General features: G+C 40.6%; 1 protein-coding gene across 5 annotated transcripts in view; it reads left to right on the forward strand.

Moving 5' to 3' along the window:
* Window positions 1-24,287, forward strand: part of AGO3 (eukaryotic translation initiation factor 2C, 3) — a 144,049-nt gene that overhangs the window by 99,442 nt on the left and 20,320 nt on the right. For all 5 annotated transcript variants that reach the window (XM_021093288.1, XM_021093289.1, XM_021093291.1 and 2 more), the window contains 5 exon segments: window positions 4,629-4,788; window positions 6,636-6,726; window positions 12,656-12,850; window positions 13,187-13,321; window positions 16,049-16,150. In XM_021093288.1, the coding sequence (XP_020948947.1) occupies window positions 4,629-4,788; window positions 6,636-6,726; window positions 12,656-12,850; window positions 13,187-13,321; window positions 16,049-16,150 (683 nt within the window).

Raw genomic sequence — 24,287 nt, forward strand, 5'->3', positions numbered from 1 at the left:
TACGATTTTAACCATTTTTAAGTACACAATTCAGTGGTATTAAGTACATTTAGAGCATTGTTCAAACATCACCACTGTCCATTTCTAGAACTTTTTCATCAACTCAAACAGAAGTGTACCCATTAAACAATAACTTCCCATCTCCATCCACCAACCCCTAGTAGCCTCTATTCTACCTTCCGTCTCTATGAATTTACTTATTCTAGTAACTCATATAAATGAAATCATACAATGCAAATCCTTTTGTTTCTGGTTTATTTCACTTAGAGTAATATCCTCAAGGTTTGCCTATGTTGTGGCATGTATCAGAATTTTATTCCCCCTTTTGTGGCAAAATATATATAAAACATAAAATTTGCCATTTTAACAAGTGTACAGTTCAGTGGCATTAAATACATTCACACTTTTGTACAGTCATCACCACTATCCATCTCCAGAGCTTTTTCATTATCTCAAACTGAAACTCTGCAGTAACTCCCTCCTCTCCTTTCCCCAGCCCCTAGAAATCTGTATTCTTCCTTCTGTCTCTATGAATTTGACTATTCTAGTTACCTCATAAAAATGAACCACATAGTATTTGTCCTTTGATGACTGGTTTATTTCATTTAGCATAATGTCCTCACAGTTTGTCTATGTCAGATTTTTCTTCCTTTTAAGTCTGAATAATATTCCATTGTAAGCTCCTGCTATGGTGCAACAGGACCAGCAGGTATCTTCAGAGCGCTGGGATGCGAGTTCAGTCCCCAGCCCAGCATAGTGGGTTAAGGATCCAGCGTTGCCGCAGATGCCCCTTAGGTCACAACTGCAGCTCAGATCTGATCCCTGGCCTGGGAGCTCCATATGCTGTGGGGCAGCCAAAAAAAAAAGATATCCCGTTGTATGTATATATACATTTTATTTATCTATTCATCTTATCTGGGCACTTGGATTACCTCTACCTCTGGGCTTTTGTGAATATTGCTGCTTTGAACATGAATATATAGCTCCAGTCCTTCCTTTCACTTTTTGGGGGTATAGTCCCAGAAGTGAAAGTACTGAATCGTATAATAATTGTAGTTTTTTTGAGGCTTAACTGCTTTCCACCGAATCCACACCATTTTGCATTACTATCAGCAATGTACAAGGTTCTTATTTCTCTACATTCTTGCCAGTACTTGTTACTTATTTATTTTATTTTAGCTAAGCTTAGTGGGTGTTAAGCAGTATCTTGTGGTTTTGATTTGCATTTCCCTAATGACTGGTGCTATGGAACATCTTTTCAGGTGTTTATTAGCCACTTGTACATCTTCTTCAGAGACTATCTATTTAAGTCCTTTGGTTGTTTTTATTTGGATTGTTTGGCTTTTTTCTTGTTGAGTTATAGAAGTTACCCTGTAATTGTTTCTGCAGTTACTGGCTTCATCAGCTTTTGCTTCTGATAAGCTGATCTTGGCTATAATTTTGTTTTGGGGGGCGGCAGTTTGCTGTTACCTTAGTTCTCTGATGGATCGAAGACCAAGACAAGTCATTTATTTTCAGTTCGTTCAGCTTTTTTTGTTATGAGGATGGAAGTGTTTTACCTGTTGGTGCTATAGCCAACGTTCAGAGTTGTATTTCTGAAAGACAAGTCTGATTTTATCCCCTTCCCTATCGCTCCCACTTCAGTAGTTTTTCATTATACAAGTGATAAAAATTGATAAGTAGGATTATCTTCCTAGGGTTTACATGTTCTAATCCATGACTTCCTACCTCTTCAGAATTCATCTCGCTTTGTTTTTTTCCCCACAGGAACTCTGTTTTCATCCTTATCCTTCTACCTGTACTGTCTCTCATTAACCCACTTTCCACCCTTCACCAAATAAATGCACATTCTTCTTTTGAATTTTAGTTTCAGACATCCCTTCCTTGGGGAAGCTTTGCCTGACTTCCCTGACAAGGTCAAATTCTCTCACTATTATTGTGTTATGACACCGTGTACCCCTCTGTGTTGTTCATAGTTGTAAGGTTAAATTTGAGGTTATTTAATTAATACCTCTTTCTCTGACTAGACAATAAGCTCTCTGAGGCCAAAAACAGTGTTTCTCCCCACCCCTTTTTTTGGCTGTACATATGGCATGTGGAAGTTCCCTGGCCAGAGACTGAACCCATGCCACGCAGCAACCTGGGCCACTGCAGTGATAGTGCTGGCTCCTTAACCCACTGTTCCACAAGGTAACTCCAAGAACGATAGCTATCTTAACTCATCATTGTACTGAGCTTCACACAGTACTAGCATGATTAGATGGACATTAAATATTTGTTGAATGAATGAATAAATCTTTTCAGTGAGGGGGGGGCGCAGTTTGTCAGTATCTATAAAAATGTTAAGTATCTATACCTCTGATTCCTGAAGCTGTAGTTATACAAAGTAAATATACAAGTGTTATTCAAAGCATTGTTTGAAATAATGAAAACGTGCAACAGGAGTTCCCATCGTGGCTCAGCGAAAATGAATCTGACTAGTATCCATGAGGACACGGGTTCCATCCCTGGCCTCACTCAGTGGGTTAAGGATCCAGCATTGCTATGAGCTGTGGTGTAGGTTGCAAACACAGCTCGGATCCCACGTTGCTATGGCTGTGGCATAGGCCAGCAGTTGCAGCTTTGAGTCAACCCCTAGACTGGGAACCTCCATATGCTCCAGGTGCAGCCCTAAAAAGACAAAAAAACAACCTGGAATAGGCCAAAAATATGTCAGTGTATGAATGATTAGATACCTTATGGTGTTTAAAAACAGAGTAACTACTGCTGTTATAAATAATAAGGGATATATATGTATATATATATATGTATGTAAAGATTTGGAACATAATATATTATCAAGTGAATATGACAAGTTGCACAATAGTATGTAGTATAGTCTCAATTTTGATTTTTTTTCTCTCCCCGCCAATTGTATATGGAAGTTCCCAGGCCAGGGATCAAATCTGCCTACACCACAGCTGCAGCAGTGCCATATCCTTAACCTACTGTACCATAGCAGAAACTCACTCAATTTTTATTTTAAAGTGTTTTCAATTTGTTATATATGTAAGACGTTATATACATTGAAGTCTTCATGGTAGTTAAAATTGCAAGAGGAAGCAATGAGATCCTGGGGAACTATATCTGGTCACTTATCTTGGAGCATGATGGAGGATAATGTGAGAAAAAGAATGTGTATATGTGTATGTGACTGGGTCACTTTGCTGTACAGTAGAAAATTGGCAGAACACTGTAAACCAACTATAACGGAAAATATAAAAGTCATTTAAAAAAATTGCAGTGGAAGGAAGGGACAGAAAACAGGGTAAGGAAAGGAACAGGATAAAGGCTTTTATATTGTACTACTTCTGTATTTATAAATTAAAGTTTGGAGAATAGGATTGAAAGCTGTAAGTATACTATGATTATAGTGTTATTAAAATAATACAAGTGAGAAATTACTGGAAAAGAGTATAATTAAATAGTAATGAGATTATATATGAAAATTTTCATTTATTATATTATTTTTGTGATGACTTTTTTTTTTTTTTTTTTGTCTTTTTGCCATTTCTAGGGCGGCTCCCGCGGCATATGGGGGTTCCCAGGCTAGGGGTCTAATCGGAGCTGTAGCCGCTGGCCTACACCACAGCCACAGCAACGTGGAATCTGAGCCGCGTCTGCAACCTACACCACAGCTCATGGCAATGCCGGATCCTTAACCCACTGAGCAAGGCCAGGGACCAAACCCACAATCTCATGGTTCCTAGTCAGATTCGTTAACCATTGCGCCACAATAGGAACTCCAACAAAAATGTTTTTGTTTTTTTTGTTTTTTTTTTTTTTTTTGGTCTTTTTGTTGTTGTTGTTGTTGTTGTTGTTGTTATTGTTGCTATTTCTTGGGCCGCTCCTGCGGCATATGGAGGTTCCCAGGCTAGGGGTCTAATCGGAGCTGTAGCCGCCGGCCTACGCCAGCCAGAGCCACAGCAACGCGGGATCCGAGCCGCGTCTGCAAGCTACACCACAGCTCACGGCAACGCCAGATCGTTAACCCACTGAGCAAGGGCAGGGACCGAACCGGCAACCTCATGGTTCCTAGTCGGATTCGTTAACCACTGCGCCACGACGGGAACTCCAAAAATGTTTTTTTATATGAAGAAAACAACTGGAAAAAATCACTAAGTACTTAAGCTAATCTTCAAGGCAGTATACTTTAAATTTTAATAACGTTGTTTTAATATTGGTTTAATTTTTGATATCCTGTAAAATATTGATGTATTTCACAGGGGAAAACATACATAGCAGCTTATTTTTTTTTTTTTTTTTTTTTGTCTTTTTTGCTATTTCTTTGGGCCGCTCCCGCGGCATATGGAGGTTCCCAGGCTAGGGGTCCAATCGGAGCTGTAGCCACCGGCCTACACCAGAGCCACAGCAACGCGGGATCCGAGCCGCGTCTGCAACCTACACCACAGCTCGCGGCAACGCCAGATCGTTAACCCACTGAGCAAGCGCAGGGATCGAACCCGCAACCTCATGGTTCCTAGTCGGATTCGTTAACCACTGCGCCACGACGGGAACTCCATAGCAGCTTAATTTTTAGTAAAATTTGACCTTTTTCCTAACTAGAGGTATTTGTATTTATTTCACAGCGGAGGTGAAACGTGTTGGAGATACACTTTTGGGTATGGCCACACAATGTGTTCAAGTCAAGAATGTAATAAAAACATCCCCTCAAACTCTCTCAAATCTGTGCCTAAAGATAAATGTTAAACTTGGAGGGATCAATAATATTCTTGTACCTCATCAAAGGTAAGATAAGCTAATCACCTAATAAAATATTCATTATTTTTCATATCTGAATTTTTCTATGTATTGCCATATCTAAGATCTGTGTAAGACACAACTTTGATGATTCCTGCCATGGGAGATAAGTAGTCATTTTGGCAAAAAGTTTGATAGGCAAAATTTAAGAGATTCCTTTATGGGAGTTGCCATCGTGGCGCAGTGGTTAACGAATCCGACTAGGAACCATGAGGTTGTGGGTTCGATCCCTGCCCTTGCTCACTGGGCTAAGGATCTGGTGTTGCTGTGAGCTGTGGTGTAGGTCGCAGACGTGGCTACAGCTCCAGTTAGACCCCTAGCCTGGGAACCTCCATATGCTGTGGGAGCGGCCCAAGAAATGGCAAAAAGACAAAAAAAAAAAAAAAAAAAGAGATTCCTTTATGAAAAATCCCTCTCACCTCCATTTTCATTTAGTATGCAAAGTACCTCTTCTCTGTGTGGAAAGTATTGAGAGCTTTGTTTATTTCTCACTGGAGAGCCCAACTTGAAGAATTTTCTCTTTTTTTTTTATCTTTTTTTTTTTTCTTTAGGGCCACACCTGCAGCATATGGAGGTTCCCAGGTTAGAGGTCTAATCGGAGTTAGAGCTGCCAGCCTACACCACATCCACAGCAATGCAGGATCTGAACCACGTCTATGACCTACACCACAGCTCACGGTAATGCCGGATCCTTAACCCAATGAGCAAGGCCAGGGATCGAACCTGCAACCTCATGGTTCCTAATCGGATTAGTTTCCACTGCGCCAGAGGGAAACACAAGAATTTCCTCATTGATAGTCAACCCCATATCATGAGGCTACCTACCTAGAAAGTGAGGGAAGAAAGTAAGGGCTTAGGGTGAGGTTAGTGGAGGAGGCATGTCAATCAAGTAAATCAGTTAAGTAAGCCGTATCAACTCCTTCTGCAGCCAGTGAGACAACAGATATTACTGTTAGATTGTCATCATGTCCAAAAGCTCTCAGGAAGTATGAGACATGATGACCTAGGAGTAGTGTGCTGGGGAAGAGGCTGTTTGGAGAATTGAACCAACTGATTTCCTTTCAACAGCTGAAGCAACGAGGGCTCTAAAAAGTTAAATATCTTGATCAGTATGCACCATGAATAAGCATTAGAATAAGGATGGACCTATGTGTATTTGACAGAAAGGCTCTTTTTTTTCCTGTTTTTCCATACTGCCTCTATTTCCCAGCCCTATTAACTGTAAAATGATATTCATAAATGAGATCAATCTAGAATTTTATCAACAGCTCCAAGAACTAAGAGAAACAGTCATTTGAACCTTAAATAATACAGTTTTAAAATTAAATGAAGTACTAGCTACTTCATGACTCTTAAATACATGTTACTCAAATTTTGTACTTTAGGTCAATGCAGGCGGGGGAGTAGTAGACTCCCATAATCCCTTCCAGTATAATTTAATGATTCTTTATATCCTTGAGAGATTACATTGGCTTAAAATGTAAGTAGATTAAAGAGAAATTGATACAAATTGGTAGGTTAATATGAGGAAGTTTATCATTTTATGCCTATTATGAAGAATGCTAGCAGCAGTTGACCCTTTGCAACCACCAGCACCACTGCCTAAGGCTCTGAATAAGACATTGGATACCCATTATGATAGCTTTTATTTCACTTACTAGGGATTCATGAATTAAGAGAATAAAGCTGTCAGTAGTTCAGGTCTATGAAGCTTTCAATAAAGGACCTCCTCTAGGCCGTGCCAGCAACTGGCAGTTGTGTTGTAGTAGTATGAAACAGTAAAATAGATAATGAAAAAAATGAATTATCTAACTCTTTTTAAAAATATGTTTAAGACCTTCTGTGTTCCAGCAACCAGTGATTTTTTTGGGAGCAGATGTCACTCATCCACCAGCCGGTGATGGGAAGAAGCCTTCTATTGCTGCTGTGAGTATCGTTAGACAGGCTAATCTTATCTAAGACAAAGATCAACATTTTGGTTGCAGCTTTCTGAATTTTTTTTTTTTTTTTTTTTTTTAAGGCCGCACCCACGGCATATGGAGCGTTCCCAGGCTAGGGGTTGAATCGAAGCTGTAGCTGCTGGTCTACGCCACAGCCATAGTAACACCAGATCCCAGGCATGTCTGCGACCTACACCACAGCTCACTGCAACACCGGATCCTTAACCCACTGAATGAGGCCAGGGATCATACTTGCATCCTCATGGATGCTAGTCAGATTCATTCGTCTCCACTGAGCCACGATGGGAACTCCTCAGCTTTCTGAATTTTAAAGACATTTTCTTTGAAGCCAACTTTCATAAGTATACATAAAGTTTTTAAAATATATTTATGAAGTTTTATAGTACTACATATAGAGTAAGATATATCTAGAGCCAACTTTCAAATATTCTTTGGGTTTTTGAAAAGAATGATTATTCTCTGGTTTGGAGGCTACAAGTTCCATAGATATCTATTAAATCAACTTTATTAATTATATTACTCAGTTATTCTGTATCTGATTTTGATTTATCTGCTTGATCTCCCCATGATTATGTATTTTCAGTTACTTTTTATAATTCAAAGAATTTGTTTCTATATTTCAGTAATGTCTTTGTTACAGAAAACTGCATTATGCATAAGCTTGGTGGGTTGCATTTGTTTCAGTATAAAATATCTTCCACCTTTGTCCAGTTTAATACTTTGCCCTTGAATTCTTTGTTTTAACACTGCCTCTCTTACTTTTAACATCTGCCTGTTATATCTTATGCCCACTTTTATACTTGTAAAATCTTCTGTGTCCATTCAAAAGTGTTTTTTTTATAAATTTCATAAAGCCAGATGGGATATTTTACACAACTTGAAAATTGCTTGATTTTAATAAATGCCAACATTTTAAAAATGTCAACGTATTTTAGGCACACTTGATAAATTTCAGGAATTAAACTGTAAGACTATTTACATATTTTTCTATCATCCATTGTAATCTTTACTTAAATTTTTATTTAAGAAATCTGATAAATCTTAATCTCTCCTTGAAATTAGTAGTAATATTAAAATTTTAAGGAGCTCCCACTGTGGTGCAATGGGATCGGCAGCATCTTAGAAACACTGGAACACAGGTTTGATCCCTAGCCCAGCATGGTGGGTTAAGGATCCTGCATTGTCCCAGCTGCAGCTTCGGTCATGACTGTGGCTTAGGTCTGATCTGTGGCCTGGGAGTTCCATATGCTGCAAGGCAGCCAAAAATTTTTTATAAAAATTAAAATTTTCACATATGATACCAAAGCTATTTTCTTTTTCTTTTCTTTTTTTCTTCTTTTTCTTTGGCCACCCTGTGGCATGTGAAGTTCCTGGGCCAGGAAACAGATCCAAGCCACAGTTGCAACCTACAGAGCAACACCAGGTCCTTTAACCCACTGTGCCAAGCAGGGGATCAAACTTGCATCAGTACTGCAGAGACGCCTCTGATCCTAGTATGCCACAGTGAGTACTGTTTTCATTAATGAAAGCTGTTTTCATTAATGAAGAAAATTGGCTCTTAGGGAGTTCCCTGGTGGCTTAGCAGTTAGGGATTAGGCATTGTCACAGCTGTGGCTTTGGGTTTCATCCTTGGCACAGGAACTTTTACAGTGAGTGTGGTCAAAAAAAAAGAAAGTTGACTTTTATCTATTAAAAATTACATTTCTTTGTATTCTTAATGTTATGCATAAACTGTACATGTCAAGTGTCCTAGAGGTAGTATTGCACCATCTCTGATGTTCATTATTATGTTCTTACAGAAAATAAAATGATAAAAAAAATTCCCAAAGACTTACTTTGGATTTGCTATTTTAGGGTCGTTTTCCAAGAATGCTTAAGCACATTTAAATTCTTTTAGACTTCTGGGTTGTTGTTCTTTTTTCCTAAATCCATTTCTACCAAATGTTAATTTTCTTTTATAATTATCAGGGGTCTTGTAAATAGAATGTGATTCTTTTTGCATATATCTTCTCTTCTTAAGAACTTAAAGACCAGTGTGAAAATCAATGTAAGTAATAAATGCCACATAGGGGAGTTCCCATTGTGGTTCAGTGGTTAACAAACCTGACTAGTATCTATAAGGATGCGGGTTCCATCCCTGGCCTTGTTCAGTGGGTCAAGGATCCAGCGTTGCCGTGAGCTGTGGTGCAGGTCACAGATGTGGTTCAGATCCCAAGTTGCTGTGACTGTGGCCTAGGCCAGCAGCTAGAGCTCCAATTCAACCCCTAGCCTGGGTGCAGTACTAAAAAGACGGGGGGAAAAAAAAAAAAAGGCCACATAGGGAATTAGTTGTGGCTCAGTGGTAATGAACCTGACTAGTATCCATGAATATATGAGTTCAGTCCCTGGCCCCAGTCAGTGAATTAAGGATCCCCCATTGCTGTCAGCTGTGGTGTAGATAGCAGATGCAGCTCAGAACTGGAGTTGCTGTGGCTGTGGCAGAGCCCACCAGCTACAGCTCGGATTCAACCCCTAAGCCTGGGGACTTCCACATGCCATGCGTGCAGCCCTAAAAAAAAATAAAATAAAATAAAATAGGAGTTCCCGTCGTGGCACAGTGGTTAACGAATCTGACTAGGAACCATGAGGTTGCGGGTTCTATCCCTGGCCTTGCTCAGTGGGTTAAAGATCTGGCGTTGCCGTGAGCTGTGGTATAGGTTGCAGACTCGGCTCGGATCCCATGTTGCGTGGCTCTGGCGTAGGCCGGTGGCTCCAGCTCCGATTAGACCCCTGGCCTGGAAAATCCATATGCCACGAGAGCGGCCCAATAAATGGCAAAAAAGACCAAAAAAATAAATAAAATAAAATAAATGCCACATGGTATAATAGATACTGCCATGATAGTGCTGTAAATTAAAATTGTAAATGTATAGTGTGTTTGGGGAATTCCAAATGTAGTGAATTGAAATGTAGTATAGCAGGCTGTGTGGCAAGATTTTGTGAGGGTTTTTTTGCCATCAGAAGCAGTATGGATTTATTTTTTAGTAGTGAGAGAGAAACGGTCAGGTTTCCTTTTTCTTTTTTTTTTTTTTTTGTCTTTTTTGTCTTTTTTGTCTTGTTGTTGTTGCTATTTCTTGGGCCGCTCCCGCGGCATATGGAGGTTCCCAGGCTAGGGGTTGAATCGGAGCTGTAGCCACCGGCCTACACCAGAGCCACAGCAACGCAGGATCCGAGCCACATCGGCAACCTACACCACAGCTCACGGCAACGCCGGATCCTTAACCCACTGAGCAAGGGCAGGGACCGAACCCGAAACCTCATGGTTCCTAGTCGGACTTGTTAACCACTGCGCCACGACGGGAACTCCCCTTTTTCTTTTTTTTAACATAGAGAAGATTAAGAAGTAGATGCTGTTCTGCGTTCATAAAGAAGTAGACGGGTTCTAGCTTACTTTCTCATAAGAACTTGTGATTATTTTCTAATCTAACCTAAGACCAAAGAGAAATGTAAAAAAAAATTTTTTTAAGAGCTGAACCTGAGACATATGGAAGTTCCCAGGCTAGAGGTTGAATCGGAGACATAGCTGCCAGCCTACACTGAAGCCACGGCAACACCAGATCTGAGCTGCATCTGTGACCTACACCGAAGCTTATGGCAATGCTAGATCCTTAACCTACTGAGTGGGGTCAGGGATCAAACCTGCATCCTCATAGGTACAATGCCAGGTCCTTAACCCAGTGAGCCACAAAGGAAACTCCTGGAAGTTTGTACCTTTTGACCCATTTCACCTATACCCCACCCCTTTGTCAACCACTGATCTGTTCTCTTTATCTATTAACTCAGTTGAGTTTTTCGGTTTTTTGGTTTTAGAGTCCACATGTAAGTGACATCCTGTGGTATTTGTCTTTCTCTGTCTGCCCTGTTTCACCTAGCTTATGCCCTCAGGGCCATCCATGTTCTCACAAATAGCAAGATTTCATTCTTTTTTATAGCCAAATAATATTCTCTTATATGTATATGCCACATTTTCTTTATTCATTCATCTATCAGTGGACACTTAGGTTGATTCCATGTCTTAGCTGTTATAAATAATGCTGCAGTGAACATGGGAGTGCAGAGTTCCCCTTTTTGTTTTCTTTCTTTATTTTTTTTTAGGGCAGCCGTCACCTCTGGCATGTGGAAGTTCCCAGGGTAGGGGTTGAATCAGAGCTGCAGCTGCCAATCTATACCACAGCCACAGCAACACAGTATCTGAGCTGTGTCTGTGACCTACACCACAGCTCACAGCAATACCGGATCCTTAACCCACTGAGTGAGGCCAGGGATCGAACCCAAATCCTCATGGGCTAGTCAAGTTCATTTCCTGCTGAACCACAACGGTAATTCCCAGAGTTCCCCTTTTTTTAACATAACTTTGGTATAGATACTGCCCTGGAAGAAAGAGAAGCTGGAGGTAGAACAACCAGCTGGTTCTTGGCCCAGGCTCCGATTACAGTGATGTGTGGACATTTTTAAATATTCTGATTCCAGAGATCATGCTTCAGTATGTCTGTGAGTGACTGCAGTCAAAGTGAACTTAACAAGTTCACGCCTCAGAGTTCCCTCTGCTCCAAACACATAACAATATTAAGACACAGAGAGGGAGTTCCCGTCATGGCTCAGCAGAAACTAATCCAACTAGTATCCATGAAGACACAGGTTTGATCCCTGGCCACGTTCAGTGATTTAAGGATCCAGTGTTGCCATGAGCTGTGTTGTAGGTCACAGATGTGGCTTAGATCTGGCATTGCTGTGCCTGTGGCGTAGGCCGGCAGCTTCAGCTCTGATTTGACCCCTAACCTGGGAACCTCCATATGCCATGGGTGTCACCCTAAAAAGACCCCCCGCCAAAAAAAAGAAGACACAGAAAGAGAAAATTAAGATAGTTGCTCTCAAAACCAAGATTAACTTCTTTGGGGACCAGATACAGAGCATAAATACAAATCTATAAGACTAAATATAGGAGTTCCCTTGTGGTGCAGCAGGTTAAGGATCCGGTGTTGTCATAGCTGCAGCTCAGATTCCATCCCTGTCCCAGGAGCTTCCATATGCTGTGGATGTGGCCACAAAAAAGAAGACTTAAGTATAGATTCCAGGCTTCTTGTCTAGAACATTGCAGTAAAAGAGGAAAAATTCTTTTCAAATTTATGAAACAATTCTAAGATGATGCCGAAGTCTCTCTGGGGAGGTTTCCTAAACTGTAAGGGCTGTAAAGATAAATGAAGGAGTTCCCATCATGGCACAGTGGAAACGAATCTGACTAGGAACCATGAGGTTGCAGGTTCAATCCCTGGCTTCACTCAGTGGATTAAGGATCTGGCATTGCTGTGAGCTGTGCTGTAGGTCGCAGATGTGGCACGGATCCCACATTGCTGTGGCTCCGGCGTAGGCAGTCAGCTACAGCTCCGATTTGACTCGTAGCCTGGGAGCCTCCATGTGCCACAGGTGCAGCCCTAAAAAACAGTAGGCAAAAAATAAATAAATAAAAAGATAAATGAAGGATTTGAATGGGCCCTCTTTTTCATATATCTCCCTTTTCTTCTCTCTGTGTACATTTTTTTGGTCTTTCTATCCTTACTAATATTTAAGTCTACCAGCAATGTCTATACATTAGAATCAAAATGTTAAATATGAAGTACAAACTACTTATAGGAAAATAGTTTTTGATCCTAAATTGGGTCTTTTATTGTTCTTCACTGGAATTATCTATTTTTATTACTTTCAGAATGAACAGTTATATGTAGTTAAGGTTATATTAAATACAAATTTAAATGAAATCCATGTACTTTTTTTTCAGGTTTTTTTGTGGTAAAATTCATATTCGTATAGTTTTGATCATCCTAATTGCTATTTTTTCCTTACCTTTTCCAACCTAGGTTGTAGGTAGTATGGATGCCCACCCAAGCAGATACTGTGCTACAGTAAGAGTTCAGAGACCCCGTCAGGAGATCATCCAGGACCTTGCCTCCATGGTCCGAGAACTTCTCATTCAATTTTATAAGTCAACTCGGTTCAAACCTACTCGTATCATCTTTTATCGGGATGGTGTTTCAGAGGGGCAATTTAGGCAGGTTGGTTACCTGGGATTCTCATCATCCTATTGTTAAATCAGATACTGTGTTTATAATATGGTATCTACTTCTAAAGCTAGAGGCCTTAATTAAACTGAGAGTTCCTAAAGTCAATTTTTGTCACTTCCTTAGATTTTTCCCTTTTAAAATGTTTACTGTGTTTGTGTAAGCTCTGATCACTAAAACCACGTTCTGATAATAGCTAAGATGGAATAGAGAAGGATAATTAGCTATAAAGTGATGAGATTAGGAAATCCTGAGAATCAGTATCTTACTTTGAAGTATGTATAAGAGAACAGCTGATTCTATCAAATCTTTCCATTTCATCTTCTCTAGGTATTGTATTATGAACTACTAGCAATTCGGGAAGCCTGCATCAGTTTGGAGAAAGACTATCAACCTGGAATAACTTACATTGTAGTTCAGAAGAGACATCACACTCGATTATTTTGTGCTGATAGGACTGAAAGGGTAAGCTTACACCTGTTGAAATACTTTTATGAGCAAAGTTTAGTCTAGCATAGTTCATAGAGCACTTAACAAAGGCTCTCTGCCAACAGTAGAGTTTCTAATATATATAGTAGTGGGTTACAATAAAGCAAGTTATGAGTATAGAAGCATCAGTATAGGTTAATTTTTAATACTCTAGAACTTCTAGTGACACTCCAAATACTCAGAATCCCATTATATATTTTTGTTGTGAAGAAACTCATAGTTTTAAATTTGTTCTTTTTATTCATGTTTTCTTTAAATGTTCAGAAGAGAAAAGGTATGTTCTCTTTTTAAAATACCTTGTGAAAATTATCTTTACAAGCAAGGAACTTTCTGAAGTTATTAGTGAAAATTCATGCAAACTAACTTTCATTTGCAATGCTCTGTCCCCATCCTGCAAACCTTAGAGCAGAGAAATCTGAGGATTGCAAGGGTCACTGTCCCCTTGGGAATGCAGTTTAAGAGAAAAAACTGAGAAAGAGAGGAGTATGTCTTGTCTTTGGCATGTATTTGGTCTTTGACTATACTCATTGTGTAAATTTGAGCTAGTAACTTCACATCTCTGTGCCTGTTTCTTTCTGAACAGGGTTTGGATAATATTAATATTACCTTATTTGAGTTTTTGAGAGGATTTAAAAAACTAAAGTATGTGATGTACTTAGAATGGTGCCTGGCACATTCTAAGCCCTCAGTCAAAGTTAGTTAGTTGCAGAGTTACTTTCGTGGCTCATCAGAAACGAATCTGACTAGTATCCACCAGAATGCAGGTTCGATCCCTGGCCTTGATCAGTGGGTTAAGGATCCATTGTTGCTATCCGCTGTGGTGTAAGTTGCAGACTCGGCTCAGATCTGGTACTGTGGCTGTGGAATAGGCCAGGGGCTATATTTCCAATTTGACTCCTAGCCTGGGAAGCTCCATATGCCGCAGGTGCGGCCCTAAAAAAAAAAAAAAAAAGTTAGTTGTAGAGTGGTGGTAATTGTGGTAGTAATAGAGAAAAAGAGGTCCCAGTAGCAGACACTGCTCTAGATATTTTTTATAAATTTAACTCATTTAATTCTCACAAACAACACCATGAGGTCCTTATTATCCCCATTTTCCACAGGAGGAAACTGTGCCATGAAGGTTAAATGACCTCCCAAGGTTACAAAGCTAGAAATTTGTAGAGCTCAAAATAAGCAATCTGGAGTTTCCTGGTGGTGCAGCGGGTTAAGGATCCAGCATTGTCACTACTGTGCCTCGGGTTCAGTTCCTGGACCTATAACTTCCACATGCTGCAGGGGTGGCCAAAAAATAAAATAAAATAAAAAGCAATCTGGCTCCAAAGTGCTCTTAACCACTGTCCTATACCACATCTCTAATAGCAGCAATGATAGTTTTATTTTGGCTTCCATGTTGTTAAAGGCCTTTGACCCCAAATTACTAGGTACATTTCTGTACCTAAAAAACCAAAGGTTTCTTCAAAAGTTGTATTAGGAAAACTTAAGTTAGATTTAATGATTACTAACAACTGATGTTTAATTGTGCCTTTCTTTCATTTGCTTGCTTTTTTTCACCTTTGCTCTAAATACAACTAATCATAATAGATGAGAGGTAATTATAAATGAGGAAAGAGGCACAGAGAGGAAAATACTGGGCCCCAGATTTCATGACTAGAAACTGGCAGAGCTGTCATAAGAACCCAGGCATTCTGCTGCCTCTCTAAATAGAGTATAACTTTTAATATATGTATAAATTAGGAGATTTATGTGTTAAGAATAAGCATAATTTGGTAAAAATATGAACTGTTTTCTTTGTTTTGTGCTTTGGTGAAGGTTAGCTGGTTATAGTTACACAACTGTAACTCAAACCACCACCTCATAGGAGTCCCTCACACAGCAGAAATAATGTCTGAGTCAGTAAAATAGTTTCTGATTTGTTAGCCATGTAAACCTCAACTTATAATTAATGATTTTAAATGTTAGGGATAAGAGGGGAGTATACATATGCATTTTAAACTGTTTTATTATGAGCTTTTCTCATTAGGAATTTTGAACTGTTTTATTCACATCACGTATCCACTCAGAGAAAATTGTGGTGTCTTTTTCCTTATAAGATACTGAAACTGCTAATATGAAGTAGAAGGAATGGGGTCTTTTCAGTCCTTTTCATGTTTGACTCTCTGTTCTGCCCTGTATTATATGCTGTTGGGCAAGTTATTTTCTATTCCGGAGCTGTAGTTACACCCACCTCTCGCAACAAATGGAAATAATGCCTAACATGCAGGATTATCAGGAATAGAAATAATGTGTGTTAAGTACCTGACATCTAAATGGTTAACAAATGATGGCTCTAGTTGATGCTGTTGTCAGCATTCTTTCCCTCTAAAAATATAGGGTTCTCCAAGGAAAATGTTAATTTTCATAAAATTACACATTCAGGAGTACCTGCCATGCACAGATACAATAAATTGGAGCACTTCTATATGAACTACTAGCTAAGCATCAGTGGAGACTAATAATTCTTATTAGCTTTCACTTTCAGCAACTTTTAAGAATAGGAACTAGGACTAGAATAAGGTCTGCTGTTAATGCCTGCTGAAGTAATATTTCAAGCTGAAAGTAGTGAAACATGGGATCAGCCTATGTATTTAAACCTTTTGAAAAGTGCTTTCAGACACATTCCTTACCTTTGTCTTATTTGTTTAAACTTTGACCAAACAAATCTAGGTTGGAAGAAGTGGAAATATCCCAGCTGGAACAACAGTTGATACAGACATTACACACCCATATGAGTTTGATTTTTACCTCTGTAGCCATGCTGGAATACAGGTAAGCCTTACTCTGGTCAAATGTTTTGATTCAGGAACTTCCACTCTTAAACATGTTTTTTAATTTCAGAAAAAGGAAAAAGAAATACTCTTCTCTGCATGAAATTAGGTGAAAATTTCAGTAATTAAATTGTATCCCCTTTGTCATCTTGAGAGGGACTTTTTTTTTTTTCTTTTTTTTTAGGGCCGCACCCACAGCATGTGGAGGTTCCCAGGCAAGGGGTCTAATCAGATATACAGCTGCTGGCCTACACCACAGCCAGAGCAACAACGCCAGATCCGAGCTGTGTCTGTGACCTACACCGCAGCTCACGGCAACACCGGATCCTTAACCCACTGATCGAGGCTGGGATCAAACCTGCAACCTCATGGTTCCTAGTCGGATTCGTTTCCAACCTGCAACCTCATGGTTCCTAGTCGGATTCGTTTCCACCATGCCACAACAGGAACTCCTGAGAGAGACTTATTTTTATGAAAATACCAGAATATAAGTAGCCTAAAAGAATACATCTCTCTAAACTGGGTCCTTAAGGTAAAACTTTAAAAAAAATGTAAAATACCTCATTGTTCCTTTGTACATGCTTCTCTCTCTCTCTTTTTTTTCTTTTTTTTCTTTTTAGGGCCGTACCCGCAGCATATGGGAGTTTCCGGGCTAGGGGTCGTACCAGAGCTGCAGCTGCCAGCCTACACCACAGCCACAGCAATGCAGGATCCAAACCATGTCGGTGATGTACACCATAGCTCATGGCAACGCCGGATCCTTAACCCACTGACCGAGGCCACAGATCAGGCCGGCATCCTCATGGATATTAGTCGGGTTTGTAACCCACTGAGCCACAACAGGAACTCCCCATATGCTTCTTTTGGATGATAATACTTCATAGAAAACTTTGACTTTTTTTTTTTCTTACCACCTCACAGCATATGGAGTTCCTGGGCCAGGGATTAGATCCAAGCCTGCAGTTGAAACACAGGATCCTTTAACCCACTGCACCAGCCAGGGATAGAACCTGCATCCTACTGCTGCAGAGACACTGCCAATCCTGTTGCACCACAGTGGGAACTCTGAAAACTTTTACATTTGCTGGCAGATATTGGGCATGTGAAAGAGTTTAACTGTAGAATTACTACTTTGTTTCAGTTAAATAATTTTAAGACTTTCCTTATTTTCAGAAAATTTTTTTGTTAATTTGTTAGCTATACTTAACAGAACATAAGCTTTGGAGTTCCCTGGTGGCTCAGTGGATTAAGGATCTGGTGTTGTCCCTCACTGCTGTGGCTCTGGTCCCTGGGAACTTCCACATGCCACAAATGTGGCAAAAAAAAAAAAAAAAAAAAAAAGAGAGAGAGAAAGCATGAGTTTTAATTCAGTGCTTATCAAACTTTCCAGCAGCAGAAAGTGAATCCACATTCCCAGGATGTCTGAGAATGTAGCCTCCAAACTACTTTAGTTGACTTACCATTGGTTAAATTAGAAATCTCTGGAGTTCCCGTCCTGGCTCAGTGGTTAATGAACCCAACTAGTTTCCATGAGGATGCGACTTTGATCCCTGGCCTTACTCAGTGGGTTAACGATCCCGTGTTGCCATGAACTGTGGTATAAGTCACAGATGCACCTCGGATCCTGCGTTGCTGTGGCTATGGTGTAGGCCGGCAGCTACAGCTCCTATTCAACCCCTAGTCTGGGAACTTCTATATGCCATGGGTGCGGCCCTAAAAAGACAAAAGAAAAAAAACAAAAAAAGAAATTTCGGAAAGATATACCTAATTTTATATCTGTATCTTACAGCTTTATATGTCCCATGTATACTAAACCCACTTTCATTCTTGTGGCTTTAAAATTACTGTCCCATGGAGTTCCCGTCGTGGCTCAGTGGTTAACGAATCCAACTAGGAACCATGAGGTTGTGGGTTTGATCCCTGGCCTTGCTCAGTGGGTTAAGGATCCGGCGTTGCCGTGAGCTGTGGTGTAGGTCGCAGATGCGGCTCAGATCCCGCGTTGCTGGGGCTCTGGTGTAGGCTGGTGGATACAGCTCTGATTCCACCTCTAGCCTGGGAACCTCCATATGCCGCGGAAGCGGCCCCAGAATGGCAAAAAGACAAAAAATAAAATAAAATTACTGTCCCACTCATTTATATATGTTCTTATATCTGCTCCTCTTTACAATCCGTGTGATACATTATCATGGTGGGTAGTAACAGCAAAACAAAGTTATCCCCCTTCTGAAATAAAATCTATATGATTTGAGTACATACTTTAACCTTCTGTTTCCTTCCATATGTCCCAAGGAACACAACACTACTGCTATAACTTTTTAATAAATATAACAGAGGGGAGAAAAAGATTCTCTGTTCATGTAAATTCTAGAAATGCTGGTCACACATTTTTTTTAACGCTAGAGCTTTTAGATACCATTGATATGCAAATGGTTATTGTAAATATTCAAGATAGTAGCATTTCTCCAATATATTTAATCAAAAACTTTAGAGACCAGTTTTTGTGGGAACACCAAATTGAAACCTTGCTCTAGTCAGCAGATAACCAGGAATATTTCACAGGGACTAAAGACAGTTCTTTACACATCTTCCCAGTTTTATTAGAGTTTTCAAACTTCTCTGAGATCAAAAAAAAGAGTATTGTTTCCTACCAGCCAAAATTAAAACCAAATCATTTCTAACCAGTATACGAGATAATTTTTTCATATCAGTGCTTTTAATTTTGCCAGTGAGTAACAGATCCTTTACCAACATTCTGGGCAAATTCTGCAACTTCTTAACCTTCATGTTGGTCGTGTTGGCGTTTATAGCTTGGTCCCATTTCCTCCCCTCCTCCCTTTATTTTGAGATTAAGGTCTCATTCACTTTTAAAACTTAAATTTATAAATCTAATTAAAGCTTGGTTTTCCCCTTCTGTACCCTCCACCTGCCCAAGACAAGCTAAAGCTTTGGTCCTAGTGTTTTGGATAGAGGAGAGGATCATGGCCTGCCTCTGAGATAACTCCGTCCCTGCCTCCTTCTAGGACTCTAATTCATCTGGGATCACTGATTGCCAGAATGTCAGCAGTGGGAAGGTGACACAAGCTTTTCTGTAGTCCATTCTGATTCTAATCATTTAGCCTCCATGGAGTTAAGGACCCTCAAAGGGTAGCAGTGTCTTTCTTTGGCCCCTTCAGTGGTATAGGCCCCAATTCCCCCAGCTCTCTATTTAGGTTAGATATCCTATTGCATGGCTCCATGGCTCCTGCTTCTCTATTCAATTTCCTTTTTTTTTTTTTTTTTTTGGCCACATCCATGGCATGCAGAAGTTCCACCAGAGAATACCCTTAGTTTCTTTTTTTTTTTTTTTTTGGTTGGCTTTCAGAACTGCTTCCAAGAACTCTTACCACTCTAGCCCTGTGGAGTCAGCAGAGTGGGACTATGGACTCTGAGCTCAAGAAGTATCCAGTTGGGAAATGAGATAATAGTCTCTCCCTTTCTAACAGTCTCTCTTTTGCACAACTGATTCTTTTGGAGGGCCCCTTAATTGTCTTCAGGGGAGAGAGAGCCTCTCCTCATAGCTAAAATTCCGTATTTTCACAACACCCTCAATCTCTTCCTATATTGAGAGGACAGGGGTAAGATGAGAAGAGGCCAGACCAGGGATTTGATAGTAAGACTAGCTTCTAATCGGACTAGCATCCGTGAGGACACAGGTTCAATCCCTGGCCTTGCTCTGTGGGTTAAGGATCTGATGTTGCCATGAGCTGTGGTGTAGGTCACAGACAAAGCTCGGATCAGGTATTGCTGTGGCTGTGGTGTAGGCCAGCAGTTGTAGCTCCAATTCAGTCCCTAGCCTGGAAACCTCCATATGCCATGGGTTCAGCCCTAAAAAAGACAAAAAAAAAAAAAAAAACCTGTCCTGGAGTTCCCGTCGTGGCGCAGTGGTTAACGAATCCGACTAGGAACCATGAGGTTGCGGGTTCAGTCCCTGCCCTTGCTCAGTGGGTTAAGGATCCAGCGTTGCCGTGAGCTGTGGTGTAGGTTGCAGATGCGGCTTGGATCCCGCGTTGCTGTGGCTCTGGCGTAGGCTGGTGGCTACAGCTCTGATTCGACCCCTAGCCTGGGAACCTCCATATGCCGCGGGAGCGGCCCAAGAAATAGCAAAAAGACAAAAAAAAAAAAAACCTGTCCTGAACTGTCCCCTCTTAGTGAGCCCTTAAGGGTGAGTGGTTGGCTCCAAAGCTTGGTAGCTCTTTAGAATATAGGACACTTGGCACCTTTAGTCCCCTGCTTTGGGCCTTAGTTGAAATGCTAAGACAGCTTGGGGGGAAATATCCCAGTTATCGTATTGTTGGAAACATATTAACTGAGTGGAGCATGTGACCCACCAAAAGAAATTCTTCTGAAGAGATAAATGCATCTGTTGAAGAGTGGGGAGTGTCCTAAATTATAACTTTCTAATATGAATCTCCAAAATTTCAAAGATGTCCTTCACTGTTATTTAAAATTCCTTTGACTCCACTTTCATTAGCTCCCCTTACTTTTTTTTTTTTTTTTTTTGTCTTTTTGCTATTTCTAGGGCGGCTCCCGCGGCATATGGAGGTTCCCAGGCTAGGGGTCGAATCGGAGCTGTAGCCACCAGCCTACGCCAGAGCCACAGCAACGCGGGATCCAAGCCGCATCTGCAACCTACACCACAGCTCACGGCAACGCTGGATCCTTAACCCACTGAGCAAGGGCAGGGACTGAACCCGCAACCTCATGGTTCCTAGTCGGATTCGTTAACCACTGCGCCACGACGGGAACTCCTCCCCTTACTATTTTCTGTGGGTTCCTAACCTTATTCTGTTACCCCAACACTCAGCATATGACCTGTTCCTTTTATCTCACTAAGAAATTATATTATCAGTTATGCCTACTTTCTTCCTTTCTTTCTCACAGGAAAAAGAGTCAACCTGTAGGATTGTTCTCATTCGCTCAGTCCTGCCTTAAGCTGGCCAGTTATCCTCTTTCATGTATCTTCAGTCTCTTCTGAGCTTCTGATTCTATTCCCTTAGTTTATAGTTATCCCTATCCTAAAATAAATTCCTTGATTTTGCTGTTCTCCTTTAAGTTATTGCCCCATATCTTTCTTCCATTTGTCACCAAACTATTCTTAAAAGAATAGCCTAAATATACCCACCAGAAGGGCTGAAATTTAAAAAGACAAACAGGGAGTTCCTGTCATGGCTCAGTGGAAACAAATCTGACTAGGAACCATGAGGTTATGGGTTTGATCCCTGGCCTTGCTCAGTGGGTTAAGGATCCCGCATTGCCATGAGCTGTGGTGTAGGTTACAGACGTGGCTCGGATCTGGCATTGCTGTGGCTGTGGCGTAGGCTGGCAGCTGTGGCTCCGATTAGACCCCTAGCCTGGGAACCTCCATATGCTACGAATGTGGCCCTAGAACGCAAAAATTAAAATTAAAAGACAAACGGTATAAAAGGACATAGAGCAACTGGAACTCTTATACTGTCCTGGCAGGAGTGTAAGTTAATATGAACATTTTAAAAAAACTGCTTGGGAGTTCCCATCATGGGCTCAGTGGTAACGAACCTGACTAGTATCCATGAGGACCCACGTTCAATCCCTGGCCTTGCCCTGTGGGTTAAGGATCTGGCATTGCCATTAGCTGTGGTGTAGGTCACAGACGTGGCTCCAGTCTGGCGTTGGCTGTGGCTGTGGTGAAGGCCGGCAGCTCCAGCTCTAATTCAACCCATAGCCTGGGTACTTCCATATACCATGGATGTGGCCCTAAAAAAGACAAAATAAAAAACTGCCTGACATTATCTATTAAGTTTAAATACATGTATGTTCTGTGACCAGGATTTCCACTCCAAGACAGCCAACAGAAATGTGTATCTACATCCACCAAAAGATAGTATGTCAAAGTTCATAGTAACACTGGTCATAGTAGTCAAAAACTGCAAACAGGAGTTCCCTTGTGGCTCAACAGATTAAGGATCTGATGTTGTCACTGTCCCAGCTTAGGTAACTGCTGTGGCATGCATATGGAAGTTCCCTGACTTGGGAACTTCTGCAAGCTGTGGATGCTGCCAAAAAAAAAAAGCAAGAAAACAGACAACTCAAATGCTCATAATCAGTAGATTGGATAAATAACTGTACAAACATAATTTATACAACATAATATTATGCAACAGTAAGAATGGTACAACAGTATGTGTGAATTTCATAAACAATATCAAATCAAAGAAGCTAGACCTAAAGGGTACATACATTATAAAGTTCAAAAACAAGCAAAACTAATCTATGATGTTAAAAGTTAAGGAGTTCCCGTTGTGGCACAGTGGTTAACGAATCCGACTAGGAACCATGAGTTTGAGGGTTTGATCCCTGCCCTTGCTCAGTGGGTTAAGGATCTGGCGTTGCCGTGAGCTGTGGTGTAGGTTGCAGACGCGGCTCGGATCCCGCGTTGTTGTGGCTCTGGCGTAGGCTGGTGGCTACAGCTCCGATTGGACCCCTAGCCTGGGAACCTCCATATGCCGCAGAGCGGCCCAAGAAATAGCAAAAAGACAAAAAAAAAAAAAAAAAAGTTAAGTTACTTTTAATATCAGGAGCAGGGTGGCAGGTAGGGTAGTGACCCTCAGAGGGCACAAAGGGGTTTTGTGTTTGCAGTTAATGTTGAGTTTATTGATTTGGGTGCTGGATTCATGGAAATGTTTACTTTGTGAAAATTCATCAATCTATATATGTATGGTCCATGTATTTTTCTCTCTATATTTATACTTCTATAAAAGGTTTACGTCTAGAACAACAACAACAAAAAAGCTGAGAGGTTAATAGCGTAATGGATTGCACACGGTGTGACCGCCAAGCAGCTCTAAGTTCAAGGACAAAAAAGACTACTCTTATTATTTCCTCTTCAACTTATAGCAGCCTGCCTTCTGCCCCACCCCTATTTGCTCCTTGATCTTTGTAACATCTGACTGTTATCACATATTCATCGAAACCACCTACCATTTGGTTTCCACTATACATTTTATCCTACTTGTCATCTTGCTCTTCTGTTTTTCCTAGGTTTGGTTCTTCTTCCACCCACCCTTTAAAAGTTTAGGTTCAAATAATATTTATGACTTTGAAATTTCCTCTTACTGACACAACTCTTCCCCTGTTTTCCAGATCTTGCAGTTATTTCTTATTGTGTCCTCTCACCTATCACTCTTATCTAATGGAATTCCCCAACTCTCTAGAATCTACCTTCTAACTCTAAGACCCATCCCTTATTTTTAGCCTCACCTCCCCTACTTAGTTCAAGTTCTCATTATTACTTTCCTGTACAATTACACAGTGGTCCTGAGTGACCTCATTTAGTCTGTACTCATCAGGTTAATTAAAACATAGCTAAGACCCTATCATTCATCTGCTTAGTGCTTCACATCCACCAGAGGACAGCATGTGGACTCAAGTCCTTATATCCACCATTCTACTCCCTTCACTTCTGCTACACCCTTAGTTGCCTCTGTTTCTTGCTTTTTTCTCGAATTCTTCCCTCCTCCTCCTTCTCTCTCCTTTTCTTTTCCTGTCTGTATGACTGTCTCCTCTCTTTTACATACACGAACACACAAGTGCAGCCATTTTAAACTATTTTTAGGTAGTTCTCATAACTCTAGCCCATGCTGCTCCTTTACCTTAAGTACTTCTTCCCTAACTTACTCCTGCTTATCCTTTAAGACTCATCTCAGCCATCAGCTCTTCCCAGCAGACTTTCTTGTATCCTATAAGACAGATACCCCTCTCCTGCACTGCCTGAGCACCCTATGCATATCTCTTTGTTGTACTTATTATGTAACATTTTAACCATGCTTTTCTCTCCCCCTTCCACTAGTCTATAAGGTCCCAAAAGGCAGAGGTCATTCATTCAATCAATAGAAATTTATTGTATACCTCTTAGAAGATAGGTATTGGTACTAGGTATATGGGATGAACAAATAAACACAATCCCTTCCTCTTTTAGTTTATCGGGGGAGATGTATTAAGTATGTAATCTCACAAATGCATGTTTATAAACTGGGGTAAGTGCAGTAAAAGGAAAGAAAAGATAGGAAGAAAGACTTTAGTGGGGAACTGATTTAGAGTGGGAGATCACAGAAAGCTTCCCT

The sequence above is a fragment of the Sus scrofa genome, chromosome 6 (genome assembly GCF_000003025.6).
Source record: "Sus scrofa isolate TJ Tabasco breed Duroc chromosome 6, Sscrofa11.1, whole genome shotgun sequence".
Lineage (NCBI taxonomy): Eukaryota > Metazoa > Chordata > Mammalia > Artiodactyla > Suidae > Sus > Sus scrofa.